The sequence below is a fragment of the Lepisma saccharinum genome, chromosome 7 (assembly GCF_977018435.1).
Source record: "Lepisma saccharinum chromosome 7, izLepSacc3.1, whole genome shotgun sequence".
Taxonomy (NCBI): domain Eukaryota; kingdom Metazoa; phylum Arthropoda; class Insecta; order Zygentoma; family Lepismatidae; genus Lepisma; species Lepisma saccharinum.
Window position 1 is genome coordinate 84,792,107 of NC_139235.1, and position 25,358 is coordinate 84,817,464.

At 37.5% G+C, this 25,358-nt stretch overlaps 1 protein-coding gene across 1 annotated transcript; it reads right to left on the minus strand.

Moving 5' to 3' along the window:
* Positions 1 to 288: 288 nt before the first annotated feature.
* Positions 289 to 10,307, minus strand: LOC145990309 (uncharacterized). The gene is made up of 4 exons (XM_083126003.1): positions 10,286 to 10,307; positions 5,645 to 5,813; positions 3,831 to 3,927; positions 289 to 1,020 (listed from the first exon to the last, which is right to left on the minus strand). The coding sequence occupies exons 2-4, from the start codon at positions 5,684 to 5,686 to the stop codon at positions 452 to 454; spliced, it is 708 nt and encodes a 235-aa protein (XP_082982129.1). The 5' UTR covers positions 5,687 to 5,813; positions 10,286 to 10,307; the 3' UTR covers positions 289 to 451.
* Between the last annotated feature and the right edge of the window lie 15,051 nt (positions 10,308 to 25,358).

Sequence of the window (25,358 nt, forward strand, 5' to 3'; positions counted from 1 at the left end):
GCGGCCATATTGGAAGCGACACTAGCGCTCATGTGGTAATTTTAATCGCGAATACACTTACGGTACGTTTGGCAACACACGATGTATCCGGCACTCACTTGTTTTTCTCGCGAGCAGCGTTCCGCTCCTTGAGACACGAACGTAAACGATGTTGGCCGAACACAACCGAACAGATCGCTGATTCGTTGCCTTTCAGCAACCAGTGAAAAGGCGGCCAGTACAAGTTTACGAGTAGTTGTCATACATTAGAAAGACAAGAATAATCATTATGTATCTTTATTAGGCATTGGTAGATAGAATATTCACAACTGAGTAGATGCAAATGGCCGAAAGATCAGGACTGTCTTGATTCACGTATGGCTAGTTGCTGCTATACCTGTTGTCATCGTTGGGATGGTAGTGGCCACGGGATAGCTGGGCGTACATGTGGACTCTGGAATTTACTATCTTGCTAAGTGGAGGTAGAAGGGCTGTCGAAAGTCTCTGACGTCATCTCAGAACTCGGCATTATGGAGAACCGTCCAGCAGTGGGAGAAAAGGGTAACGAGTAGTCGAAGTCATTTGCCCCAGAGGAGAAGATAGAGCAGTTGCCAGCTGTTGGTCGTGGATAAATTGAGCTATCAGGAAAATTAGAACTGTTGAGGATCGGCGACGAGCTGAATCCCGTAAGTCTTGGAGCGCCAGACGGGGTTACGATGAAACTCACGGTTCCCTGGGGAGTAGGAGCTGGCAACAGCTGCGGTGTGCTGGAGAAGTTCGTGTCAGTGAGGGGCATGATGGGAGGACCCACTATCCCAGCCGATCTGCTGCCATTGACGACGTAGTACCTGTAGATTGGAAAGTCGTAGGAAGGTGGTGGACTGTAGCGCGGTACATAGTGGAAGTTATTGTAGATTGGGGTTGATGCCATGGGGGGTGAGATCACTGTCCTCGTTGAAGGGGATAGGAGCGATAAATCTGTGAAATGCCTTTGGGGAGCACGGGAGGAGGCCAAGAAGCAGACGGAACATAAGTGGCTGCCTGAAAGAGAGACGTGGATTAAACCATCAACTAAATTCATTCATTTTTTTTTAATTCTCGTTAATTTTAGTAAGTTTTCTACTTCTATAGGTTAATAACAACAATGTGTACTATAGTGTTTTCATATTTTGCATTGGGGTTCTCCGATTTTGTAGTGATAAGCATGGACGTCCGAAAGGGAGGCAAGGGGGGCCCGTGCCCCCTGGAAAATGAAAGTCAACCAAACATTATATATTTTTGACATATAATTCCATTTCAGCCACAATAATATGGGTTAATTATTGCATGAATATGATAAATTCAAATTTAAGAAATGCTTTCTAAGGGAACAACACTATTATTTGGGAAAATATGTCTTGTTTGCCACCCCCTGGAAAAAAAATACAATCCTTACCCCTCCCTGAAAAAAAAATCCTACGGACGTCCATGCTGATAACACGGTCGCCTTGTAATCAAAGGGTATCGGGCCCGATTTCTGGCACTGCACAGTTGGTTTGGATTTAAACTGTATGCTCAGTCTCATTCTCAGAATAGCGTGGGCTTAAAAAATAAACTTCGGATATATTTTGCGTCGCCTCTCTATCTCTCCAGATTAACGAGGATGAAAGGTTAATTGATGAAGAAAAGAGGAAGAAAGAAGAAAAACGAACTGTTCATACCCAGGATTCGAAACTGGGATCCCTGGCTTCGTAGCGTGCTATGGTAGAGTTGGATCCATGAGTATTACCGTGCAAATTGTCCACCACCATGTTCGTGCACTTTATTCGATCCAATAAGAGCTTCAAGAATTAAAAATTAAAAGAAAACTCAAAACACGCCGTTGACAACTTCTGCGCCAGCATACATAAAAATCCATCGCTTAAAAACAAACAGGATGTAGCTAAGAGAAAAATTAATGAAAATAGTCATGGACAATTTGCACGGTAATACTAGTGGATCCCCGAGACTGAACCGAAATGGGGTCTGTCTTGTCGCACAACAGTTTTGATACCTTGTGTTTTGACGTCAGATGAGGAATACCTACGAGGTTAGGTTAGGTTCCATTAGCATAAATACAATGAAAAATTATGCTAAGAGAACTAAACATAGCTAGCCTATCCTAACAACGTAGGAATTTAGCCTAAAATTAAAAAAGCGCTTTCTCCCGTGACGTCAGAACACAAGGTTGCTCGAGTGTTGTGCGATAAGTGAGACCCCTAACCGATATGCAACACTCTCACTGAGAATTAAATTCGTGAGGTTGGGAGTCACCAAGAATTTATCTGGTGTTGGCGTGTCTTGATATAAAATTAAGTAATAGTAATTATTAATGCTCTTTCACCTGAACAGAAGCAAATGTAGTTTGCGGGACATAATATATATAACTTCCAAGAGAGGGTACTGGGAAGACTATTTAGATAAATCATGGATGCAACTGGTCACACACCTTATCCAACGCAAGCCGTCTTCTGACATCAGGGTCAAACATGGACGTCCGCAGGATTTTTGCAGGGAGGGGCAAGGAAGGTATTTTTTTCCAGGGGGGCAAACAAGGCACATTTTCCCCAGTAATAGTATTGTTCCCTCAAAAAACATTGCTTAAATTTGAATTTATCAAATTCATACAATAATTAATAAATATTGTTGTAGATACTTTTTATCCCACAAATAGCTATATCCATTAAACTGACTCATCCTATTTACAATATCTATATCAATTTATTTTCTATTCATAATTATTAACTACTATAATTGTAATAAATTATTAAACACTAACAATTTCAAAATAAAAAATAAATCAAAATGAAATTATATGTCAAAAATATATAATTTTTGGTTGAGTTTCATTTTCCAAGGGAGGGGGCACGGCCCCCCCCTTGCCCCCTTCCTGACGCCCATGGCCAGTCAAATGCAATCTTTGCGTTGTTAGGTTAGGCCAGGGATCGTCAAACCGTCGATCGCGAGCTACCGTTTTTTTTAAAAGAAATACTGTGTTTTGAACTCTCTTTTAGAAATGACATCAGAGAAATTAAGAATAATAATTTGATGAGATTTGATTTGATTTAAATTCTGTTATTCAGCTTCGCTTTTCTACATCTTTTGGCTAACGGGAACGATGAGAATGAGCGATGATATAATGAAATTGATGAAGGGACACTCACAAAAAACATTTGTTGATGCCGGGATTCGAACCCGGGCTCCCTGGCGTCTTAGTGCTATAAAAATGATTACATATCTTAAAAAGGTTTTATAAACCAACAAAAGATCGTAAAAAACCAAACCACACTTGGTAGCTCGTCATGTACTTGCGAATGTGGGAAGTAGCTGAGGGGCTCGGTGAGTTTGGAGACCTCTGGGTTAGGCACTGTAATTTTTATGACGTCATAAGTTGAAGGAGCAAGGCGGGGTTTAATAGTGTGTGTTAAGAGTGAGACCCGATAAATCATAGTCATATTGCTATGTTTTACTATACTCTTCACAGACTACTTCCTCACTTATGTTAGGCATCACAATCTTGCAGTCGCATGGTGGCCATTTGGCTGCAACTATAGTACTGATTAAACAGTAGTAGGCCCTATTTTCAGGGAAGAAAAGATTATAAGATGATATTGCAGAGCTATAATTCGTAGTTTTGCAATGCTCGCCATGTTAATCTGTGGTTTGTCACCGGTGGAGGCCATGCGCAGGAAATGTAGATGGGTTGAGAAATAGCGATTTTATGGCCAAAATTAAAGAAAGGTGCCATTTTAGTGTTTAAGAGTCCTGGTTGGCAACACTAACAGAACAAAATTTTGAGGCAACATCTAATTTAAGCTTATGAAGTAACTCACCAGCTGATCTAATGTCTGGTCTGGGAAGCCAATAGAATGGCAAGTCCAGAGGGCGTTGCAGTGTGTCATATTCTCTCAGGAAGGAGGCCAAAGCAATCTGAAATAAATAAACAAACAATAATGATTACAGTAATCAGTGATTGATCCACACATCCATAATAAATACATCTAGCAACACTTCTCAATTTTTCTTAATGTCTTCGGCCTGGAAATGTTTCACAAAGACAGTTTGTGATTACAATTTAGCACTAAATTGACCTTCACACCTTCCTTCCATGTATCTAACCTGGAATGAGAATTCTGGATAAAACTCTGAGTGGCATATATTAAGGAAGGTGCAGCGGACTAATGTTTCTCAACGCCGACCTCCGTGGCATAGTGGTTAGCATATCGCTCTACGACGGTAGGGGTCACGAGCATGGGCGTAACTTGAGACCTAACTTTGAGGGGGCAGAATCAAATTGGGCCTAATTTTGAGGGGGCAGAATTAAAGGCAGCCTAATTTTGAGGGTGCAGAATAATACTGGGCCTAATTTTTAGGGGGCAGATTTAAACGTGGTCCTAATTTTGAGGGGGCAGAATTAAACTGGGCCTAATTTTGAGGGGGGCAGAATTAAACGAAGCTTAATTTTCAGGGGGCCGTTAAAGTAGGACCTAATTTTGAGGCGGTAGAATCAAACCTGGAGCTTAATTTGGGGGAAGAAACTCGAAAACTTTTCCATTCCATATAAACAGCGTCCATGATTATTTGCTTAAAAACTGGGACGGTTGCGAATTTACAAATATTACTCTTTATTACTTTGCTCCCCAGGTCCCCTAACTTGTAAATTTTAATAAACCCGAAAATTGCTCCCGACAATTTACATCTATGGTCCCGGGTTCGAATTACGGCCTGGATATGGGTGTTCTTTGCGAGTTTCCCTTCATCAAGTTCATGACTCATCATCATCTTTGATTAGCCAAAAAAAGCGAAGTAAAATTAATCAACTCAATCAAGCAAGCAACTGGAGGGGAATAACCCTACAACTTCTCTTCTGATACTATTTGCATAGCATGCTACTTTTTTATTTAGTACGTTATCAAGCATGCAAAATTAACCCTGTACCAGCTAACTGTAGACCAGGCGAACGAGAACAAGTCTCTGCGCAAGTAGTGACGCGAGACGGCTCCACCAATGAACAGTGAGAGAAATGGATTGTGTAATGGGCGACGGGAGTTACCCGATTTCCCATGCTTCGCTCTGCAGCGTTGCAAACTTTTGAAAACGATAATACCGTACGCACGTGGCAAACGGACCGTATTTTTGCCTCCAGGTCCATACGCTTGGTATAGGGAAATATTAGGTATAAAATGGCAAGTGCAAATTATGACAAGCCGTACATTTAGCGTCAGGACAAGGTCGGTACCGTAAGTCCCTACATGCCATGAAATTTCCGTACGGTTGGCAACGCTACGCTTTCACCACTCGATTTCCCCCTTCTCCTCTGCCGCTATGCGCAGCCCTGCTCCACAGTTAGCTTGGACAGGGTATAGCTGTCGGTGCGACGTGAATTTATGACGCTTGGTTGCACACGTCCAGGATAAAACAAATATTTCCAAGGTTTTTAGCGCCGAAACAAGATCACAACTAGCAACGCGTTTTTGTCAGTTTTCTGCCAAGACATATCCTGTATGAAAAGTTGACTACGTTTAGTATAAGTCCACTCAAGGCACAGATAGATTAATCGGGACTGGATATACAGCTTAAAGTGGGATCCGAACCGTACTTCCGTCGGGAATCGAACCCAAAACCTCTTCCTTAACTATACACTTACCAAGATGCTGATGGTGACAACGATTAACAGAAGGAACAGCATCCTTCAGGCCTTTGGTGGACTAAGGCCCCTTTAGTTCTGCCGACAGCTCCATGGGAGGACTTCCCCTGCCTCCCCCTGTGGTTACGAGGAACATAGTTCCCTCTGCGGTTGCTTGAAACCGGCAGATCTGAGGAAGAGAAAACAGGGTGTCATCTGATGAAGTTGAAAACCACAACATGCTTTCCTAGAACTGTTATGGGCGAATTAGGTTTTCTTTATGGATTGAAGTAAAATTTATTGCGTGCGTCAACACTTGGGTTATTTGCGCTCCGTCCCTTATCGTAAATAAGATCAACATCTGTCTCCGAGGATTGAAATCTCCTTACTTGATTATAAGCTGAGGCTGTAAAGAGGCACTCAGCACCAGTGGCGAAGCGTGACAGTTTTACGTAGTCATCGCAAGACTTGCCAAACGTCAGGGTCAATCTTTCAACCGGGCGGGGGGCATTCCTACATTGGTAATGATGATAACAGTGTTCGTACATGACGTGTGCAGTAGAGATGGCCAAATCCATTTTTATTCTAGAGTATATGATCGTTAAAGAAAGGAAGACGAAACTTTATTAATAAATTGAAGACTAAAATTGGTAAATGCTGTAAATGCCACACTAATTCAAACACCGTCTTCCACGTTAAACTGTGAAATGTGTCATGCTTTATAATGTGGTAAACGTGAAATGTGGCTGGTAGCCCTCTAAGCAGTTCAAATGGCGTGTAAAGAGGTCACTAGTGTGCACGTTCTTGCGGGTTGATGTGCGGAACGATGCCATTTCCAACACTTTCGCTTTTGGCACTTACAACGTTTACCACTTTCAGTCCTCAATTCTACTCGAAAAAATGAAAAAAAAATGTTAAACCTCTCTCTCCGAAAGCCTGATTGCTTCCGAAATCCGGGTAGTAGAATTTGAGCATCGAGATTTTTAAATATCCGGAATCCTGATATTTTTGGCCATCCCTAGTGTGAAGGTAAGATGTGCTAGGAAAAAGGTTCTGTCTGAGTATGTATGTCTGTCACCTCGAGAACAAAAATCTTGATCAATCTTGATCAAAACGACAGGAAGTACTTCGTGTCTTGTAAAGCAAGAACAATTCTTTCCGAAATCAATATTTGAACCGCGGGATCCAAAAAAAAAAAAATAATAATAAATAAATAAAAGAAGAAATACTATGAAGATCCTAAAGTGTGATTTCAAAACATTCGATTCCAGTCCTATAATCTGGAAATGGTTGAACTACAGATTTACATCCCATGGGAAAAAATTGAACACCACCATTTTAAAAACATAATTTTAATATATTTGATTCCAGCGCCATCATCGGGAAATTGTTGAACTACAGATAATTTGCCTCCTTTTGGGAAATATAGTATACGTCATGTTAAAACCGTGATTTTAGGATAGTTGATTCCAGCGCCAACATCGTGAAATTGCTGAACTACACATTACTTACCTACGAGCGGCTAGGGACAGCATTAGCACCTTGGGAAATACATGCAAACATCACCAAACCTGGCCTGCCTAACCCATCCACGTATGCATATAATAGCTTAAATAGACAAAATTTAAACTGCCTAACATATTTACATGCTTATTTCAGCTATTGCATGCATGCGTGGATAGGTTAGGCAGGTCAGGTTTGGTTCTGTTAGCATGTATTTCCCAAGGTTCTAATGCTTATCCTAGCCGCTCGTTACTTACCTCCCTTGGAAAAAGATCGAATGCCTCCATGTTAAAAACGTAATTTTAATGTAGTTGATTCCAGCGGCACTATCGGGAAATAGCTGAACTATAGATTATTTACCTCTCTTTGGGAAAGGTCCATACCTCGAAAGGATGGTAGATCCAATGGCAGAATACAATCTTTTCCAAAGGGAGGTAAATTATCTGTAGTTCAGCCATTTCCCGATTATGACACTGGAATCAAATACATTAAAATCAAGCATTTAAAATGGGGGCATGCAATCTTTCCCAAAAGTAGTTAAATTTTCTGTAGTTCAGCAATTTCCCGATGATGGCGCTGAAATCAACTATATAAAAATCACGCTTTAAACATGAAGGTATCCAATCCTTTCTCAAGGGAAGTAAATAATCATTGGCGAAGCGTGACATTTTTAAGTAGTCATCGAAAGAGTTGCCAAACGTCAGGGTTAATCTTCCAACCGAACCGGGGGCGGGGGTGGGGAAGCATTACTACATTGGTAATAATGCTCGTCCATTTTTTTCTACAGAGTATATGATCGTAAAAAAGGAAGACGAAACTTCATTAATAAATTCTACTCGAAAAAATGAAAAAAAATGTTAAACCTCTTTCTCCGAAATTCTGATTGCCTCCGAAATCCGGGTAGTAAAATTTGAGAATCGAGATTTTTAAGATATCCGGAATCCTGATATTTTTGGCCATTCCTAGTGTGAAGGTAAGACGTGCTAGGAAAAAGATTATTTCTGAGTAAGTATGTCTGTCACCTCGAGAACAAAAATCTTGATCAGTCTTTCATTTGTAAGCATAGTAAACACAAAACAACAGGAAGTACGGTATGCGCCAAAATATACAGTACTGAAACTCGCGCATCTCGAACACGTGGTTGCGTTTGTCGACGGGGCATAGCTCCAGCTGCACGTGTTCGCAGTAGTGAAAAGGAAGTTGTGTTGTGCAGTTGTTGTTGGAAATGGGTCTCTCGACGGAGGAAAAAGTATTCATAGTTGAGCATTATTTCCGCTCATACGGAAGCGGTCGTGAAGGTGGACCGAGTTTGAAAAAGGTGACTGGTCTATATGCAACCCAAATGACAATCGCCCACTCCATATGCCCTAACCTAACCTTAGGTTTCCTGACAGTTATGCAACCCAAAAGGCACGATTGTTATTTGGGTTGCATATAGACCAGTCTCTATATTGTAACATGTCTTATACTTTTGTTCATCTTTTCATTTCAGTACTGTATATTTTGGCGCATACTGTACTTCGTGTTTTGTGAAGCAAGAACATTTTTTTTTAAATCAATATTTGAACCGCAGGATCCCAAAAAATTAAAAGAAGAAAATACAATCGATTCAGAACTGCTCTTTTTTTTCAGTTCTTTCCAGCACTAACCGTGGGGAAATTTATGCTTTTGCTTACTTGTATTTTTTTTATGCACCATTACTTTCATGTACGTATTCTGTGCAAGTTGTGTTGCGATGCTCTTCAATATGTATTTTTCTCTAAAAAGCAACAGCGTTGCATGATTTACAGTGCTGGACGTTCTGAGAAGTTTCATCTTGATGACGTCACAGAGACCCTGCCGTGTTTGTAAACAAGGGGGCTGAAAAAAGGACTCTTATGACCAGACCTTCAATAGCAGGGGAAAAGCGGTCGAAGGACCTTGGATTCAGAGACCTGCTGCGATGACCTGGGCCGCCTGACACCATTGCACTCAACAGAAAACGTAGCGGGACGGTTGGGCACGGGGGGTAGGACTTGGCTCTCCTTTCGATGCGCTAAGCTTAGCGAATCTATTGCATATTTCTAGCTGTTTCGTGGTGTCACGTGACTAATTTCGCGCAAATATGCGAATAGTCTGACTTATTAACCTCTTCTCTAAAATTAAAATATTTAAAAAGCAATATATTTAAAAAAAAAAATTGCTTTGTCATCGCCGCATCTCTCGATGATCGGACGCCTCGCCTCTGCTCAGCACATAGCCCTATAGAGGATCATACTGGCAGTAGGTTCAGATGCCAGAGCTTCGTTAGCCTGCTTTTTTTATAAGCAAAAAACAAAACAGAGTCCCCAACAGTACCGGCGATTGGTTGCCAACAGAGGCAAAAAGTGGGCTTCTCAGGACGGGAAGTTTTCAAGCGCGCAATTTTCAAACTTGCCACGATGTTCAGAAAAAAAAGTAACAAGAGAACTAATTGTCGTAGAAATATAATTTTGTTCTTCTTTTCAGAACAACAGAACCATTAAGCTACCCGTACATATACCGTGCCATGAAGGCACAATTTTAGCGGATGGGGGGAGGGCTCACACATTCTCGATCTAGGACACTTTGGACGTGATGTTATCAGCTCCGGCAGCCTTTACCCACCAGGGTTGCCCCCCAGTATCCACGGATTTGAGGCTGTGAGAGCCCCAGAGCCGCTTTATGCGAGGACAAGGCCGGAAAAATTCCGACCTTAGATCACCTTCATTTCTTGCTCTCTGATTGGCTGTTGGAAAGTTACTGTGCTCTGATTGTGAGAATATCTTATTTCCTATTTTCAGCGCAAATTTGTTGCTTTCTAATGTAACCTAACCTAACGTAACGTACAGCGCAAATAAGATATTCTCACAATCAGAGCACCGTAACTTTCCAACAGCCAATCAGAGAGCAGGAAATGAACCCACATTCACAAGTTGACTGGTAAAAGAAAAAGCGCCCCCTGGGTTTCTCGTGTGGCAGTCAGACGCCCTACCGACAATGATCACATCTTCTGCTCTTTATTTTGAAACGTCTGCTGCTGTATATAAAGTACTATACAAGTGTATAACACGCTTCTTATATTTATGAACAGATACAAATGCAGTAACTTGCAAAAAACAATAATTTTACATGACCACAAGAAAAAGCAATTCACTTTACCTTAGCAATGGATGAGTAACTATGCAAACGGTTGCAAACAATGGACTCTAATTATCGTAGAAATGTGGCTATTGCGAATAATGAGGAGTATGAAATGGACAGACAAAGTGAGAAATAAAATGGTGAAATGGCCAAGAAAACAAAAACAAAATTTCTGGAACACTGACGAAGAAGGAACTCAGGCCGTGTCCGAAAGGTGTAAGACCATACTTGAAGCAAGCATCCTCCGAGTATGGTCTTGAAGTTGTGGTCAGCGCCCACCCAAAAATTCCTCTGCCCACCCGAACAAATTCAAGACACGTTTAGGACAATATGAATGCTTCAATAAGAAAAAAAGTATATTCTTGTCTTGACTCCATGCACATTTCTCTCATGAATATTGTCGGTACTTGAAAGTGTCACAAATTATCATGTAAGAAGTTTCCCCTCATTCGCTGTTTTTCGATTTACATTACTTTACTGAGTTCGATAAGGAAAATCGTTAGAAATATGTTGATGAAAATTACCTGTCAAATTTTTCTCTTATTTAAAACTTGAAACATGATCCAGTTCATACTTCTGTAGCTAGAAGTAGTGCAATACAGTGTATCTGGCTAAGCCACAGTGCACGTTTACCGAGGTGGGGACTACAAAATCATATATAATGGAACAAATATCTTAAGAACAACCAAACACGTAAATAAAACACATTCTTCGCGTTACTTCCATTGGTATGAAAAATAATTTCAATTTATGGCAAGGCTTCCTTATCCTAGTGTTTTGGATCATGGATATCTCATTTCGATAGTCCGATAATCAGAAGGTGCCAGCTTCATATAAATATTGCCGGGGTGGGGGGACATAATTTTTGAGGAGTTTGGGAGAAGGCAGAAAGTCTCCCCGCAAAGTCGGCGACAATGGTGATAACTGAGTAAATGAAATTTTTCCAAGAGTTTTAAAGCGCTATGATCAAAAGAGAAGAATTGCTAGGTAACTACCATGATCAAATTTGATGACTTCTTTGGTGTAAATTAGGCTACTTTTCAAAATATAGTATGTAAAAATATTTGTTTTTCCAAGCGCTATGCATCAAAAGAGATAAATTATATAATATATTAGTAGAGTTTGGAATACCTAAGAAGCTTGTTAGTATGATAAAAATATGCACCAGTGAAACAAAAAGTAAAATTCGTGTGGGTATTAATGTGTCTGACAAATTTACAATTCATGATGGGTTAAAACAAGGAGATGCATTATATCCATTGCTCTTTAATTTTGCCTTAGAATATGCTGTTAGGAAGGTAAAAGAAACTAAAGAAGGACTAAAATTAAATGGTATGACTCAGTTGTTAGCATATGCAGATGATGTAGACTTACTGGGGATGAAGTGAATACAATTAAGAATAATGCTAAAATATTTTTCAAAACTGGTAAAGAGATAGGTTTGGAAGTTAACAAAGAGAAAACTAAATATATGCTTATAGGCCGAAACCAAGTGTTAGGTAATAATCAAAATCTAATTATTGATAACAACTCGTTTGAACCAGTTTCCAAATTCAAATACTTAGGAGTAATATTAACAAGTGAAAATTATATTAAGAGGAAATAAAAAGTAGGCTTAATTCAGGAAATGCATGTTACTTCTCTCTTCATAAACTTTTGTCTTCTCGTTTAATATCTAAGAAACTAAAAGTTAAAATATACGAAACAGTAATTTTGCCTGTAGTATTATATGGGTGTGAAACATGGTCCCTTACATTGAAATAGGAACATAAATTGAGAGTATTTGAAAATAAGATCCTTAGGAAAATCTTTGGACCTAAAAGGGATGAGGAGACAGGTGAGTGGAGAAGGTTACATAATTTGTATTCATGTCCAGATATTATTAGAATAATGAAATCAAGAAGACTTAGGTGGGCAGGCCAATGTGGCACGAATGGGAGAGGAAAGAGGAGTTTACAGGATTCTTGCTGGGAAACCTGATGGTAGGGGACCTGTAGGAAGGTCAAGACGAAGATGGAGGGAAAACGTTGAAATGGACCTAAAGGAAATCGGTAGGGATGGAAAAGAGTATATAGAACTTGCTCAAGATAGGGAAAGATGGAAGGCCTGTGTTGCTGCAGCCATGAACCTTCGGGTTTAAGAAGGCTAGGGAGTTAGTTAGTTAAGTGCTATGCATATTTTTATTGAAACCTATCGAGAAATCCCTTTTTCTGCATTGACCAGATGAAGATTTACAACAGTAAGTGATCACTTTTGTAATAGCATCAATTTTTCGATATTCATTTTACTCAAATTCCTTTACGATTAACATTTCTCAGTGACATCTTGTGTGAAAATTCTAGTTTTTATGCTGAGAAAGTTCATGCAGACTGAACAAAAAATGTGCGTTCCTTGCGTGTTTTAAAATATTCACAATAAGACATTAATTAAATGCAAAGATATATATGCGCTTAAAAGTAAAGTGTTCCCCTGTGCTTAGCACCACGCCATGAAGGCGTATAGGGGGTGTGGGGGTAACGCCCCACACTTTCTTGATCCGGCCGTGAGTGGGGGTGATGTGATCAGCACCACGCCCCTGACCGCCTTTACCCCCCAGGTTTCCCCAGGTACCCATGTTATTCGACGCTGGGTAGCCGCTTTCAACGTTAGAAAAGTTCCCGGATTTGAACCGGCCGGGGATCGAACCCGGGACCTTTAGCATGGTAGTCAGACGCGTTACCGACTGAGCCACCGCGGCCTATGCGCTTAACAATTTGGAAAACCCCAGTGAGCCAAGTAAATGGATAATTCATTAACTCTCATCCAGGAAGCAGAACTCTTTCCAGTTATAAAGTCATAATATTCTTCTAACTGGATATTCTAGAGCCTTTTCAATTGTGGAGAAAAAAAAATTACTGTTGTCGGTGTTTACATACCTTCTGTATTCTGTATGTACACGCAGCATAGCATGTGTCTTGTATTGAAAGAAGAAACAAGGTATTTCGTTTTGTAAAGGACGTTAATTGTGGCAAATAAAGGAAGGCTGTTGAAACTTGCGCAAATGTCAAATTTTGGCATATCCTGCTTTCTAAAACGCTGAAATTACAGTTTTTTGAGTTTTTGTTTTAAGTAATGGGGACTAACCTAACCGCTATGCATCTCCACCGGGTATGCTAAAATTACATTTAAAATATTTTTGTTGCTAGGTGACTTCCCTCCATGTAGTGCGAAGCCTTGACAATCTCCTACGGCGGCGCTGATGTCACAAGATGAATACTTCTTGTAACCTAATAACTTTTGCTGCCTTTTGCAGTGGTAAAGAATTTCTTCCATACTTTTCGTATGGATTAAACAGTACAGCCCGACTGTTATTTGCTACGTACAGTGGGATCCATGAGTATTACCGTGCAAATTGTCCATCACCATGTTCGTGCACTTTATTTGACCCAATAAGAGCGTCAAGAATTAAATAAAAACTCAAAAGAAGCTGTTGACAACTTCTGCATCAGCATACATAAAAATCCATCGCTTAAAAACACACAGGATGTAAGAAAAAAATAATGAAAATAGTCATGGACAATTTGCACGGTAATACTCATGTACACCTAATAAAGTAGAATGCGGAAATTTCCTTCGTAACTTGAAGGGACAATACAATATATCCAGTATGCAAAACCAAGTGCACAGTGAGAATTGAAATGAGGGAGAAGTAGGAGATTGACTCACACAGGAAGACAGAAGAAACGATAGAGAGGAGAAAACTCCGAGCAGTAGCAGATCTTTGAGTGATCAAGACAGGCACATAGCCAGAGGGAAGGCTATGGGGCTGAAGCCCCCCCCCTGAAATCCTACAAATAGCTATATAATTTAAATAGTAAACAGTGCATATTAATTTTACTTCTTTAGCAGGATTAAAGATCTCGTAGTTGTAATATACTGAGAAAATCCATCTTCAGGGCTTCTACCCAAGCACCTATCCAAGGGGGGGCTTAGGGGGCTCGAGCCCCCCCCGAAAGTTTTCATTTTACACTAGATAAAATGTGGTTTTTGGTTCCTTGTGGTGTGAAATAAAATAAAATGAGGATAATTTAAGGAGAGAAATAATTATCGAGAAAAGGCGAAGAATGTTCTGTATCCCTATTTTTGATAATAGCACGTATCCAAGTTGGGAATCAGGGGAATCGAGCCCCCTCCCCCAGGAAATTTTTCAGTTTACACTAGATAAAATTAGGTTTTTGGCTTCTTGCAGAATGTGACAATTATTTAAGGAGAGAAAGAATTATCGAGGCAAAACGGGGAATGTTCTATAGCCCTGTTATTGTTAATAGCGCGAGTAGAATCAAAAATACTTAGTGCCTAACAATGGACCTTTTAATTGACATTAATGGGTTTTTTATTCATTTTCGAGGGGTGACGCTATTGTTATTTAATCTTGCGCCACGTGTCGTGGGTGGAGGAGGAGATGAGTCATCGATGACTCATGCACACGTGTGAGTTTGAAATTAATGGTTTTCCATTAGTGCACAAAAGACACTATTATGTATTCCGTTTTCGGCCTAAGCTAACCTTTTGTTGTATATTATTAATGCGTTTCTGCCGGATATGAGTCACAGATGATTTATACTGACGTTGGAGTTTGGAATTAATGGTTTCTCCATTAAGGTACAAAAGACACTATTATGGAGTTCGTTTTCGGACTATTCTAACACTATTGTTGTATTTTATTAATGCGTTTCTCCCGGATATGAGTCACGGGTGCTTTAGGCACACGTGGGAACTTGGAATTAATGGTTTTTCCATTAATGTACAAAAGACATTTTCGACCTATTCTAAGGCGTCACGTCCGGCCATTTTGGCGTCGATGGTGAGTCATATTAGCTATAATTAAGGATCCGGATTTACCCGTATTCAACCGGTGCCGACGCGTTCGATCGGAGGTAGAAGGTATTATAACACATGTTCGCTTTAAAGGCGAAGAAATTGAACGATGTATCCTATATGAAAACGAAGTATGCGAGCAGAATCCATGTTATTAATATTAACCTGTTACGGAAGAACCTGTTATGTGGTTGCATTCATCGGCACCCCCAAACCGCGCGCGTTCATGGACACGGGAGGGGGAAGAAAAGTTCTCTATTGTTACGGCCCCCATCGCTTGGTCTTCTTCCGAAGTTGAATGGAAGTCAAGTGTCGCCAAATTTTTACACACGAGTATTGATTTTCTTTGAGGTTCCAATTTTATTTGGTGGAAGTAATCTACGCGGTATTTCTGCCGCCTTTCGTAACATTGCAAAGACTATTTAACCAAATCCGTAAGGAATTTGGCTGAACTAGGAACATTCAGTTCCAGTATCTACAAGTTAAAGTGGATGCGATCCACTATTTGCCCTTATTTCGGGGTTGCGAACCACAGTCCATTTGATTATTGCCTTATAAACATCAGGATTCACGTAAAATTGACCAGATGTTTTTACTGTTAGAGACAATATTTCGCATTTTTTGTGTATTTTTACTCAGAAAACGCTATTTGAACGATTCAAGCAAGAGTTCGCATGGGAATTTAGACACACAAACTGTGTTTCTTCAACTTTAGCTGAAATTTAGGTTTATTTTTTTACTCTAATATCACAATTTCTTCTATTCAGGCAACATTTTTTATTAAATTTTGGACTAACAAAGACATTTTTCAACTTTTAACTTGCTATTTTAAAAGTTTATTTCCATTTTTTACTCTAATATCACAATTTCATCTATTCTTGCAGAAGTGTTTATTGCCATTTTGACTTGCAAAGATAATTTTTTCAACTTCTTTTATTATTTTTTCTATTTATTGCCTTTTGTATCTTATATTTTTAATTCTTAACTTTGAGTTTTGTTCTTTATTTAAAAAAATTCTCTAATCACTAAGGAAGAGGTACTTTTAAGTAAAACTGTACCCACAAAGTTTATTATTACTATTATTATTAGTATTATTATTATTATTGTTGTTGTTTTTGTTTTGATGTAGTTGTTGAATCTTGTTGTTGTTGTTAGGGTTTATTGACTTCCACTACGCTATTTTTTGTTTGCTTCGTAGGAAAGTTTGTTTATTTTAGAGTTTCCTCGGTATTTTCTTACTGTTAGGGTAGGTAAAGTTTCCTAAATATATGAGTAGGGTTCCATATATTCTTGTTCTTGCATGTTTTTCATAGGATGTGATCACCACAACTCTCCAAGTGCTTTTACTGCATGTTTCCATTTTTATTGAGGCTTAGTGATTCCTAGAGCCACTTTATGCATGAGCTGAAAATTTCGATCTCAGATAGCCGTCAACCTTATGTCAGAGTATTTTCGAGTATATTTTAGTCTTATTATGGCCCACTAGAATATCATGGCTTGCTTATTTTTTAAGTATGTTGCGCAGTTATTGTATTTTTGCTTTTGCTTTCTAGATAAACTGTATGAAATGTTTAATATTTGTACTTTTTTGCACTTATAAGAGGCCAAACCTTTACTGTAACTAAAATTATTATGTCTCTAAGCACTGAAACCCCTTTACCAAGAGTACTATAACTGAATGTTTATTAATATTGTTTCTTTCATCCCTTAAATATAACAATTTAACAATATAATGACAAATCACAGGACAAGTCGATGTTAGCAGATGACTACGTGGCTCTTAAGTCCACCTGCCAAACTTTTCTTACCATGCTATTTACCTTTATAGTCTTTTATTCGGGTACGTTTCAAGTACTATTGACTTTTTGAGTGTTTGATTAATACCAGGGGTTATTTGTATCTGTTATGCTGTATTATTTGAGGCTTCTATTTTTTATTCTACATTCACTATATGTCCCTGAGAACTAAATTCCACTGACTGAAGCTTAAAGCTTAGGCTCTACAGCATGTTGAATGGTTAAGCACTGGTCAATATGAATTTTACAGAGGCTAGTAGGAGGCATAGGAACACACGCCAGAGCCTTATTAGCGTGCAAGAAGCACTTTCAGAGAGTACTACGAGGAAACGAAGTTGATTTTTTGAGGGCTTTACCAGTTACACAGCCAATATTTGCTATTTCAAGTAACTACATGTACCAGAACATTTTACAGCCCAACACTAACTAGACTTCAATTTATACTTTATTAGGTGCTAAATGTAGCAAGAACACTGATTGTACATACTTTTGAGAATCCAACTATTTCAGGATTTTTTCTATGTAAGCATATTTTTATTGATTACTAACTTTAACAGACCAATCAGGAAGACGCCAAAATTCACTAAACTTAGTACTATAGTGTATGTGATTGCATGAAAAGTAGAAATTATAACATCCACAAGATTTCGCTTTTTTTTGCTTTTGTGACTAATCGTGACGCTGAGGATGAATGGATGGCCAAAAATCTTAAGGACTGGATGTATTTTACCACTACAGACGCCTATGTAGAAACACTAGAGTACTGTTAGCTTTCAAAATTGAGGTTATACTGTACTGTTTTTTAAATATTTCGTATTTGGCACGTTACAGTTATATCCATTTCAGGACAAATATTGCTAAAACTCTCAAATTTACTGGTACAAGTTGATATTTCTGCTATCAGAGGAATTAACAACCCTATTTTACAAACAAATGGTATTGTTTACACTTTATTTACTTCAATCTGAGACTAATATTTTACAGTAATTGAATCATTCAGCCCTAGTCAATACTTTACTGCATCAGAAAGTTTGTTATTAATCTAATAAATATGCTATTTTGTGATATTCTAATGCAAACGTTGTTTAATTCACTGGTTATAATGCAAACTTTTGCACAAATTCGATATATTCACTACCTTCAAACCAAACAATTCTACTTATTTAGCGCATTTCATTTATATTTCTTGTAATTAACTTATGTTTCTTATAATTAACAAACTAAACTAATTACTTTGGCATGTTAAAAACCTTATTTTTTACTATTTCCTATTCTATCAGGTTCTATATTGCTGTTTTTATCAATTATGTAAGACCACACTCTGGTAAATGCACATATATTCTCTTTTATACACACACACACACACACACACACACACACACACACACACACACACACACACACACACACATTTACACACTTATACGAACATACATCTGACGTTTTTCAATATTTTGCTATGAAGTTTGCATCCACGCTATTCAAACAAGGGCAGGCAATGTAGTATTTATGAGTATTAGTAATCCCAAAGTGGTGTTTTTGGTGTCCAAGTTCAGATGAGAGGTTGTTATGTGCCTTTTGCAGGGGATTGCATGTGAAGTGTATGCATATTGAGCATTATTGAGTGTGTAGGCTTCCAAGTTTTGCTGTTATTTTCCTATAATTCTGTGAGACTGTAGAGAGTTCTCCCTTTTCAACCAGTTTTCTTTCATTGATTGGATACTTTTTGGGAACTTAGCAGTTTTTTATGTTATGAAGCAGATTGTTGTAGAATATTTTGCATGGTCTTTTGTGATATTGAGTGCCTGCTGTAACGGAAGTAAGTATCTTTCCTTCTTGTGTTGATGTTCTCGTGTAGGTTTCCTATTTTCGGTCAAGTTGCAGTAGGGAACTTAGCAGTTTTTATGTTATGAAGCAGATTGTTGTAGAATATTTTGCATGGTCTTTTGTGATATTGAGTGGGTGCTGTAATGGTAGTAAGTATCTTTCCTTTTTGTGTTGATGTTCTTGTGTAGGTTTCCTATTTTCTGTCAAGTTGCAGTACTTAGAATAATCGCTACTGTCTTATTGATCTACGAAGCTCCTTTGAATAATCATTTGCATGTGACCCTATACTCCACGCTGTACTTTGTTCTGGGAGCTATCTTTTGAAGCCTTGGCATTCTGCTAGTACAGTATTATTATCGTAGAGGTAAATTAGTTCGTGAAAATATGTATTTTTCTGATTAACTATAGTCGCTTAGTTGTTCTAGCAGGTATAAGTAGTTACTGCTGATGTTGTTAATTTTCTATTCGCAGGGGCTATGTATGATGTAGCGTATTTGTGTTGGCTGTCCCTTTTATTCCTATGTTGTTGAGTTTCTCCATAAGCATGTCCTGTTTTACTCTATTCTATGCCTTGTTGCTGCTAGATATCTGAGGTATGTTGCTGGTTCATATCTGAGGTAGCTTGTTTGACTATCTATTATTTTTGCTATGGCTGTGGCTATTGATGTCCCTTTCTGAATTCCATGTTGGTTTCTGTTTATCCTTGTTGCTGCTTGTTATCTGAGTTAGGTTGTTTGACTTCAGGACTATCCTTTTTTAACTTTATTGTTGATTGCTGTTTTGTTTATTTCCTTATTTGTTTTTATTTGTTTACTGAATCTATTTGTTTTGTGTCTTGTAATATTATTTACTATAGTAACAAAATTATTTTTAAAGATTGTTATTTATCACCATACTTGTATATTTCTTGTTCAGTATTTGTCAAAGTTTAATTTATTTTGTCCGCTATCTTTAGCAAATAACACTATTTTGAAATTTAATATATAAATTCCTGAAAATTTACTGTAATTTTATATCAACTAACATATTTATTTTAACAAAAATAACAAAATTGTACAAAAGTTCAAATAGCAGAAGAATTGTACTCTTAAATTATTAACTTTGAAAGAATAGTATTTTTAAAACATTAACTTTGTAAAAATTGTACTTTTAAACATTAACTTTGTAAAAATTGTACTTTTAAAACATTAACTTTGTAAAAATTGTACTTTTAAAACATTAACTTTGTAAAAATTGTACTTTTAAAACATTAACTTTGTAAAAATTGTACTTTTAAAACATTCACTTTGAAAAAAATGTACTTTACACCAGAAATAATCAAATATATGGGAAAGAAGGAGAAGTTCTGTTGCTCAGAATAATAAATGTGGGATGGAAGGAAAATAATTTTGTTACTATAGTAAATAATATTACAAGACACAAAACAAATAGATTCAGTAAACAAATAAAAACAAATAAGGAAATAAACAAAACAGCAATCAACAATAAAGTTAAAAAAGGATAGTCCTGAAGTCAAACAACCTAACTCAGATAACAAGCAGCAACAAGGATAAACAGAAACCAACATGGAATTCAGAAAGGGACATCAATAGCCACAGCCATAGCAAAAATAATAGATAGTCAAACAAGCTACCTCAGATATGAACCAGCAACATACCTCAGATATCTAGCAGCAACAAGGCATAGAATAGAGTAAAACAGGACATGCTTATGGAGAAACTCAACAACATAGGAATAAAAGGGACAGCCAACACAAATACGCTACATCATACATAGCCCCTGCGAATAGAAAATTAACAACATCAGCAGTAACTACTTATACCTGCTAGAACAACTAAGCGACTATAGTTAATCAGAAAAATACATATTTTCACGAACTAATTTACCTCTACGATAATAATACTGTACTAGCAGAATGCCAAGGCTTCAAAAGATAGCTCCCAGAACAAAGTACAGCGTGGAGTATAGGGTCACATGCAAATGATTATTCAAAGGAGCTTCGTAGATCAATAAGACAGTAGCGATTATTCTAAGTACTGCAACTTGACAGAAAATAGGAAACCTACACAAGAACATCAACACAAAAAGGAAAGATACTTACTACCATTACAGCACCCACTCAATATCACAAAAGACCATGCAAAATATTCTACAACAATCTGCTTCATAACATAAAAACTGCTAAGTTCCCTACTGCAACTTGACCGAAAATAGGAAACCTACACGAGAACATCAACACAAGAAGGAAAGATACTTACTTCCGTTACAGCAGGCACTCAATATCACAAAAGACCATGCAAAATATTCTACAACAATCTGCTTCATAACATAAAAAACTGCTAAGTTCCCAAAAAGTATCCAATCAATGAAAGAAAACTGGTTGAAAAGGGAGAACTCTCTACAGTCTCACAGAATTATAGGAAAATAACAGCAAAACTTGGAAGCCTACACACTCAATAATGCTCAATATGCATACACTTCACATGCAATCCCCTGCAAAAGGCACATAACAACCTCTCATCTGAACTTGGACACCAAAAACACCACTTTGGGATTACTAATACTCATAAATACTACATTGCCTGCCCTTGTTTGAATAGCGTGGATGCAAACTTCATAGCAAAATATTGAAAAACGTCAGATGTATGTTCGTATAAGTGTGTAAATGTGTGTGTGTGTGTGTGTGTGTGTGTGTGTGTGTGTGTGTGTGTATAAAAGAGAATATATGTGCATTTACCAGAGTGTGGTCTTACATAATTGATAAAAACAGCAATATAGAACCTGATAGAATAGGAAATAGTAAAAAATAATGTTTTTAACATGCCAAAGTAATTAGTTTAGTTTGTTAATTATAAGAAACATAAGTTAATTACAAGAAATATAAATGAAATGCGCTAAATAAGTAGAATTGTTTGGTTTGAAGGTAGTGAATATATCGAATTTGTGCAAAAGTTTGCATTATAACCAGTGAATTAAACAACGTTTGCATTAGAATATCACAAAATAGCATACTTATTAGATTAATAACAAACTTTCTGATGCAGTAAAGTATTGACTAGGGCTGAATGATTCAATTACTGTAAAATATTAGTCTCAGATTGAAGTAAATAAAGTGTAAACAATACCATTTGTTTGTAAAATAGGGTTGTTAATTCCTCTGATAGCAGAAATATCAACTTGTACCAGTAAATTTGAGAGTTTTAGCAATATTTGTCCTGAAATGGATATAACTGTAACGTGCCAAATACGAAATATTTAAAAAACAGTACAGTATAACCTCAATTTTGAAAGCTAACAGTACTCTAGTGTTTCTACATAGGCGTCTGTAGTGGTAAAATACATCCAGTCCTTAAGATTTTTGGCCATCCATTCATCCTCAGCGTCACGATTAGTCACAAAAGCAAAAAAAAGCGAAATCTTGTGGATGTTATAATTTCTACTTTTCATGCAATCACATACACTATAGTACTAAGTTTAGTGAATTTTGGCGTCTTCCTGATTGGTCTGTTAAAGTTAGTAATCAATAAAAATATGCTTACATAGAAAAAATCCTGAAATAGTTGGATTCTCAAAAGTATGTACAATCAGTGTTCTTGCTACATTTAGCACCTAATAAAGTATAAATTGAAGTCTAGTTAGTGTTGGGCTGTAAAATGTTCTGGTACATGTAGTTACTTGAAATAGCAAATATTGGCTGTGTAACTGGTAAAGCCCTCAAAAAATCAACTTCGTTTCCTCGTAGTACTCTCTGAAAGTGCTTCTTGCACGCTAATAAGGCTCTGGCGTGTGTTCCTATGCCTCCTACTAGCCTCTGTAAAATTCATATTGACCAGTGCTTAACCATTCAACATGCTGTAGAGCCTAAGCTTTAAGCTTCAGTCAGTGGAATTTAGTTCTCAGGGACATATAGTGAATGTAGAATAAAAAATAGAAGCCTCAAATAATACAGCATAACAGATACAAATAACCCCTGGTATTAATCAAACACTCAAAAAGTCAATAGTACTTGAAACGTACCCGAATAAAAGACTATAAAGGTAAATAGCATGGTAAGAAAAGTTTGGCAGGTGGACTTAAGAGCCACGTAGTCATCTGCTAACATCGACTTGTCCTGTGATTTGTCATTATATTGTTAAATTGTTATATTTAAGGGATGAAAGAAACAATATTAATAAACATTCAGTTATAGTACTCTTGGTAAAGGGGTTTCAGTGCTTAGAGACATAATAATTTTAGTTACAGTAAAGGTTTGGCCTCTTATAAGTGCAAAAAAGTACAAATATTAAACATTTCATACAGTTTATCTAGAAAGCAAAAGCAAAAATACAATAACTGCGCAACATACTTAAAAAATAAGCAAGCCATGATATTCTAGTGGGCCATAATAAGACTAAAATATACTCGAAAATACTCTGACATAAGGTTGACGGCTATCTGAGATCGAAATTTTCAGCTCATGCATAAAGTGGCTCTAGGAATCACTAAGCCTCAATAAAAATGGAAACATGCAGTAAAAGCACTTGGAGAGTTGTGGTGATCACATCCTATGAAAAACATGCAAGAACAAGAATATATGGAACCCTACTCATATATTTAGGAAACTTTACCTACCCTAACAGTAAGAAAATACCGAGGAAACTCTAAAATAAACAAACTTTCCTACGAAGCAAACAAAAAATAGCGTAGTGGAAGTCAATAAACCCTAACAACAACAACAAGATTCAACAACTACATCAAAACAAAAACAACAACAATAATAATAATAATACTAATAATAATAGTAATAATAAACTTTGTGGGTACAGTTTTACTTAAAAGTACCTCTTCCTTAGTGATTAGAGAATTTTTTTAAATAAAGAACAAAACTCAAAGTTAAGAATTAAAAATATAAGATACAAAAGGCAATAAATAGAAAAAATAATAAAAGAAGTTGAAAAAATTATCTTTGCAAGTCAAAATGGCAATAAACACTTCTGCAAGAATAGATGAAATTGTGATATTAGAGTAAAAAATGGAAATAAACTTTTAAAATAGCAAGTTAAAAGTTGAAAAATGTCTTTGTTAGTCCAAAATTTAATAAAAAATGTTGCCTGAATAGAAGAAATTGTGATATTAGAGTAAAAAAATAAACCTAAATTTCAGCTAAAGTTGAAGAAACACAGTTTGTGTGTCTAAATTCCCATGCGAACTCTTGCTTGAATCGTTCAAATAGCGTTTTCTGAGTAAAAATACACAAAAAATGCGAAATATTGTCTCTAACAGTAAAAACATCTGGTCAATTTTACGTGAATCCTGATGTTTATAAGGCAATAATCAAATGGACTGTGGTTCGCAACCCCGAAATAAGGGCAAATAGTGGATCGCATCCACTTTAACTTGTAGATACTGGAACTGAATGTTCCTAGTTCAGCCAAATTCCTTACGGATTTGGTTAAATAGTCTTTGCAATGTTACGAAAGGCGGCAGAAATACCGCGTAGATTACTTCCACCAAATAAAATTGGAACCTCAAAGAAAATCAATACTCGTGTGTAAAAATTTGGCGACACTTGACTTCCATTCAACTTCGGAAGAAGACCAAGCGATGGGGGCCGTAACAATAGAGAACTTTTCTTCCCCCTCCCGTGTCCATGAACGCGCGCGGTTTGGGGGTGCCGATGAATGCAACCACATAACAGGTTCTTCCGTAACAGGTTAATATTAATAACATGGATTCTGCTCGCATACTTCGTTTTCATATAGGATACATCGTTCAATTTCTTCGCCTTTAAAGCGAACATGTGTTATAATACCTTCTACCTCCGATCGAACGCGTCGGCACCGGTTGAATACGGGTAAATCCGGATCCTTAATTATAGCTAATATGACTCACCATCGACGCCAAAATGGCCGGACGTGACGCCTTAGAATAGGTCGAAAATGTCTTTTGTACATTAATGGAAAAACCATTAATTCCAAGTTCCCACGTGTGCCTAAAGCACCCGTGACTCATATCCGGGAGAAACGCATTAATAAAATACAACAATAGTGTTAGAATAGTCCGAAAACGAACTCCATAATAGTGTCTTTTGTACCTTAATGGAGAAACCATTAATTCCAAACTCCAACGTCAGTATAAATCATCTGTGACTCATATCCGGCAGAAACGCATTAATAATATACAACAAAAGGTTAGCTTAGGCCGAAAACGGAATACATAATAGTGTCTTTTGTGCACTAATGGAAAACCATTAATTTCAAACTCACACGTGTGCATGAGTCATCGATGACTCATCTCCTCCTCCACCCACGACACGTGGCGCAAGATTAAATAACAATAGCGTCACCCCTCGAAAATGAATAAAAAACCCATTAATGTCAATTAAAAGGTCCATTGTTAGGCACTAAGTATTTTTGATTCTACTAGCGCGTATCCAAGGTGGGGATCAGGGGCTCGAGCCCCCCCCTCTCCTGGAAATTTTTCAGTTTACACCAGATAAAATTAGGCTATTGGCTTCTTGAATAATGTGACGATAATTTAAGGAGAAAAATAATTATAAAGACAAGACGGAGAATGTTCTATAACCACCCTGTTATTGTCAATAGCATGTATCCAAGGTTGGGATCAGGGTG

What these genes read in the sequence shown, in the direction of transcription:
- LOC145990309 (XM_083126003.1), bottom strand. Translation starts at nt 5,686, where the DNA reads ATGCTGTTCCTTCTGTTAATCGTTGTCACCATCAGCATCTTG. An exon ending in TTGTCACCATCAGCATCTTG is followed by an intron (nt 3,928 to 5,644) that starts GTAAGTGTATAG and finishes TATTTATTTCAG; the next exon opens with ATTGCTTTGGCCTCCTTCCT. An exon ending in ACCAGACATTAGATCAGCTG is followed by an intron (nt 1,021 to 3,830) that starts GTGAGTTACTTC and finishes TCTCTCTTTCAG; the next exon opens with GCAGCCACTTATGTTCCGTC.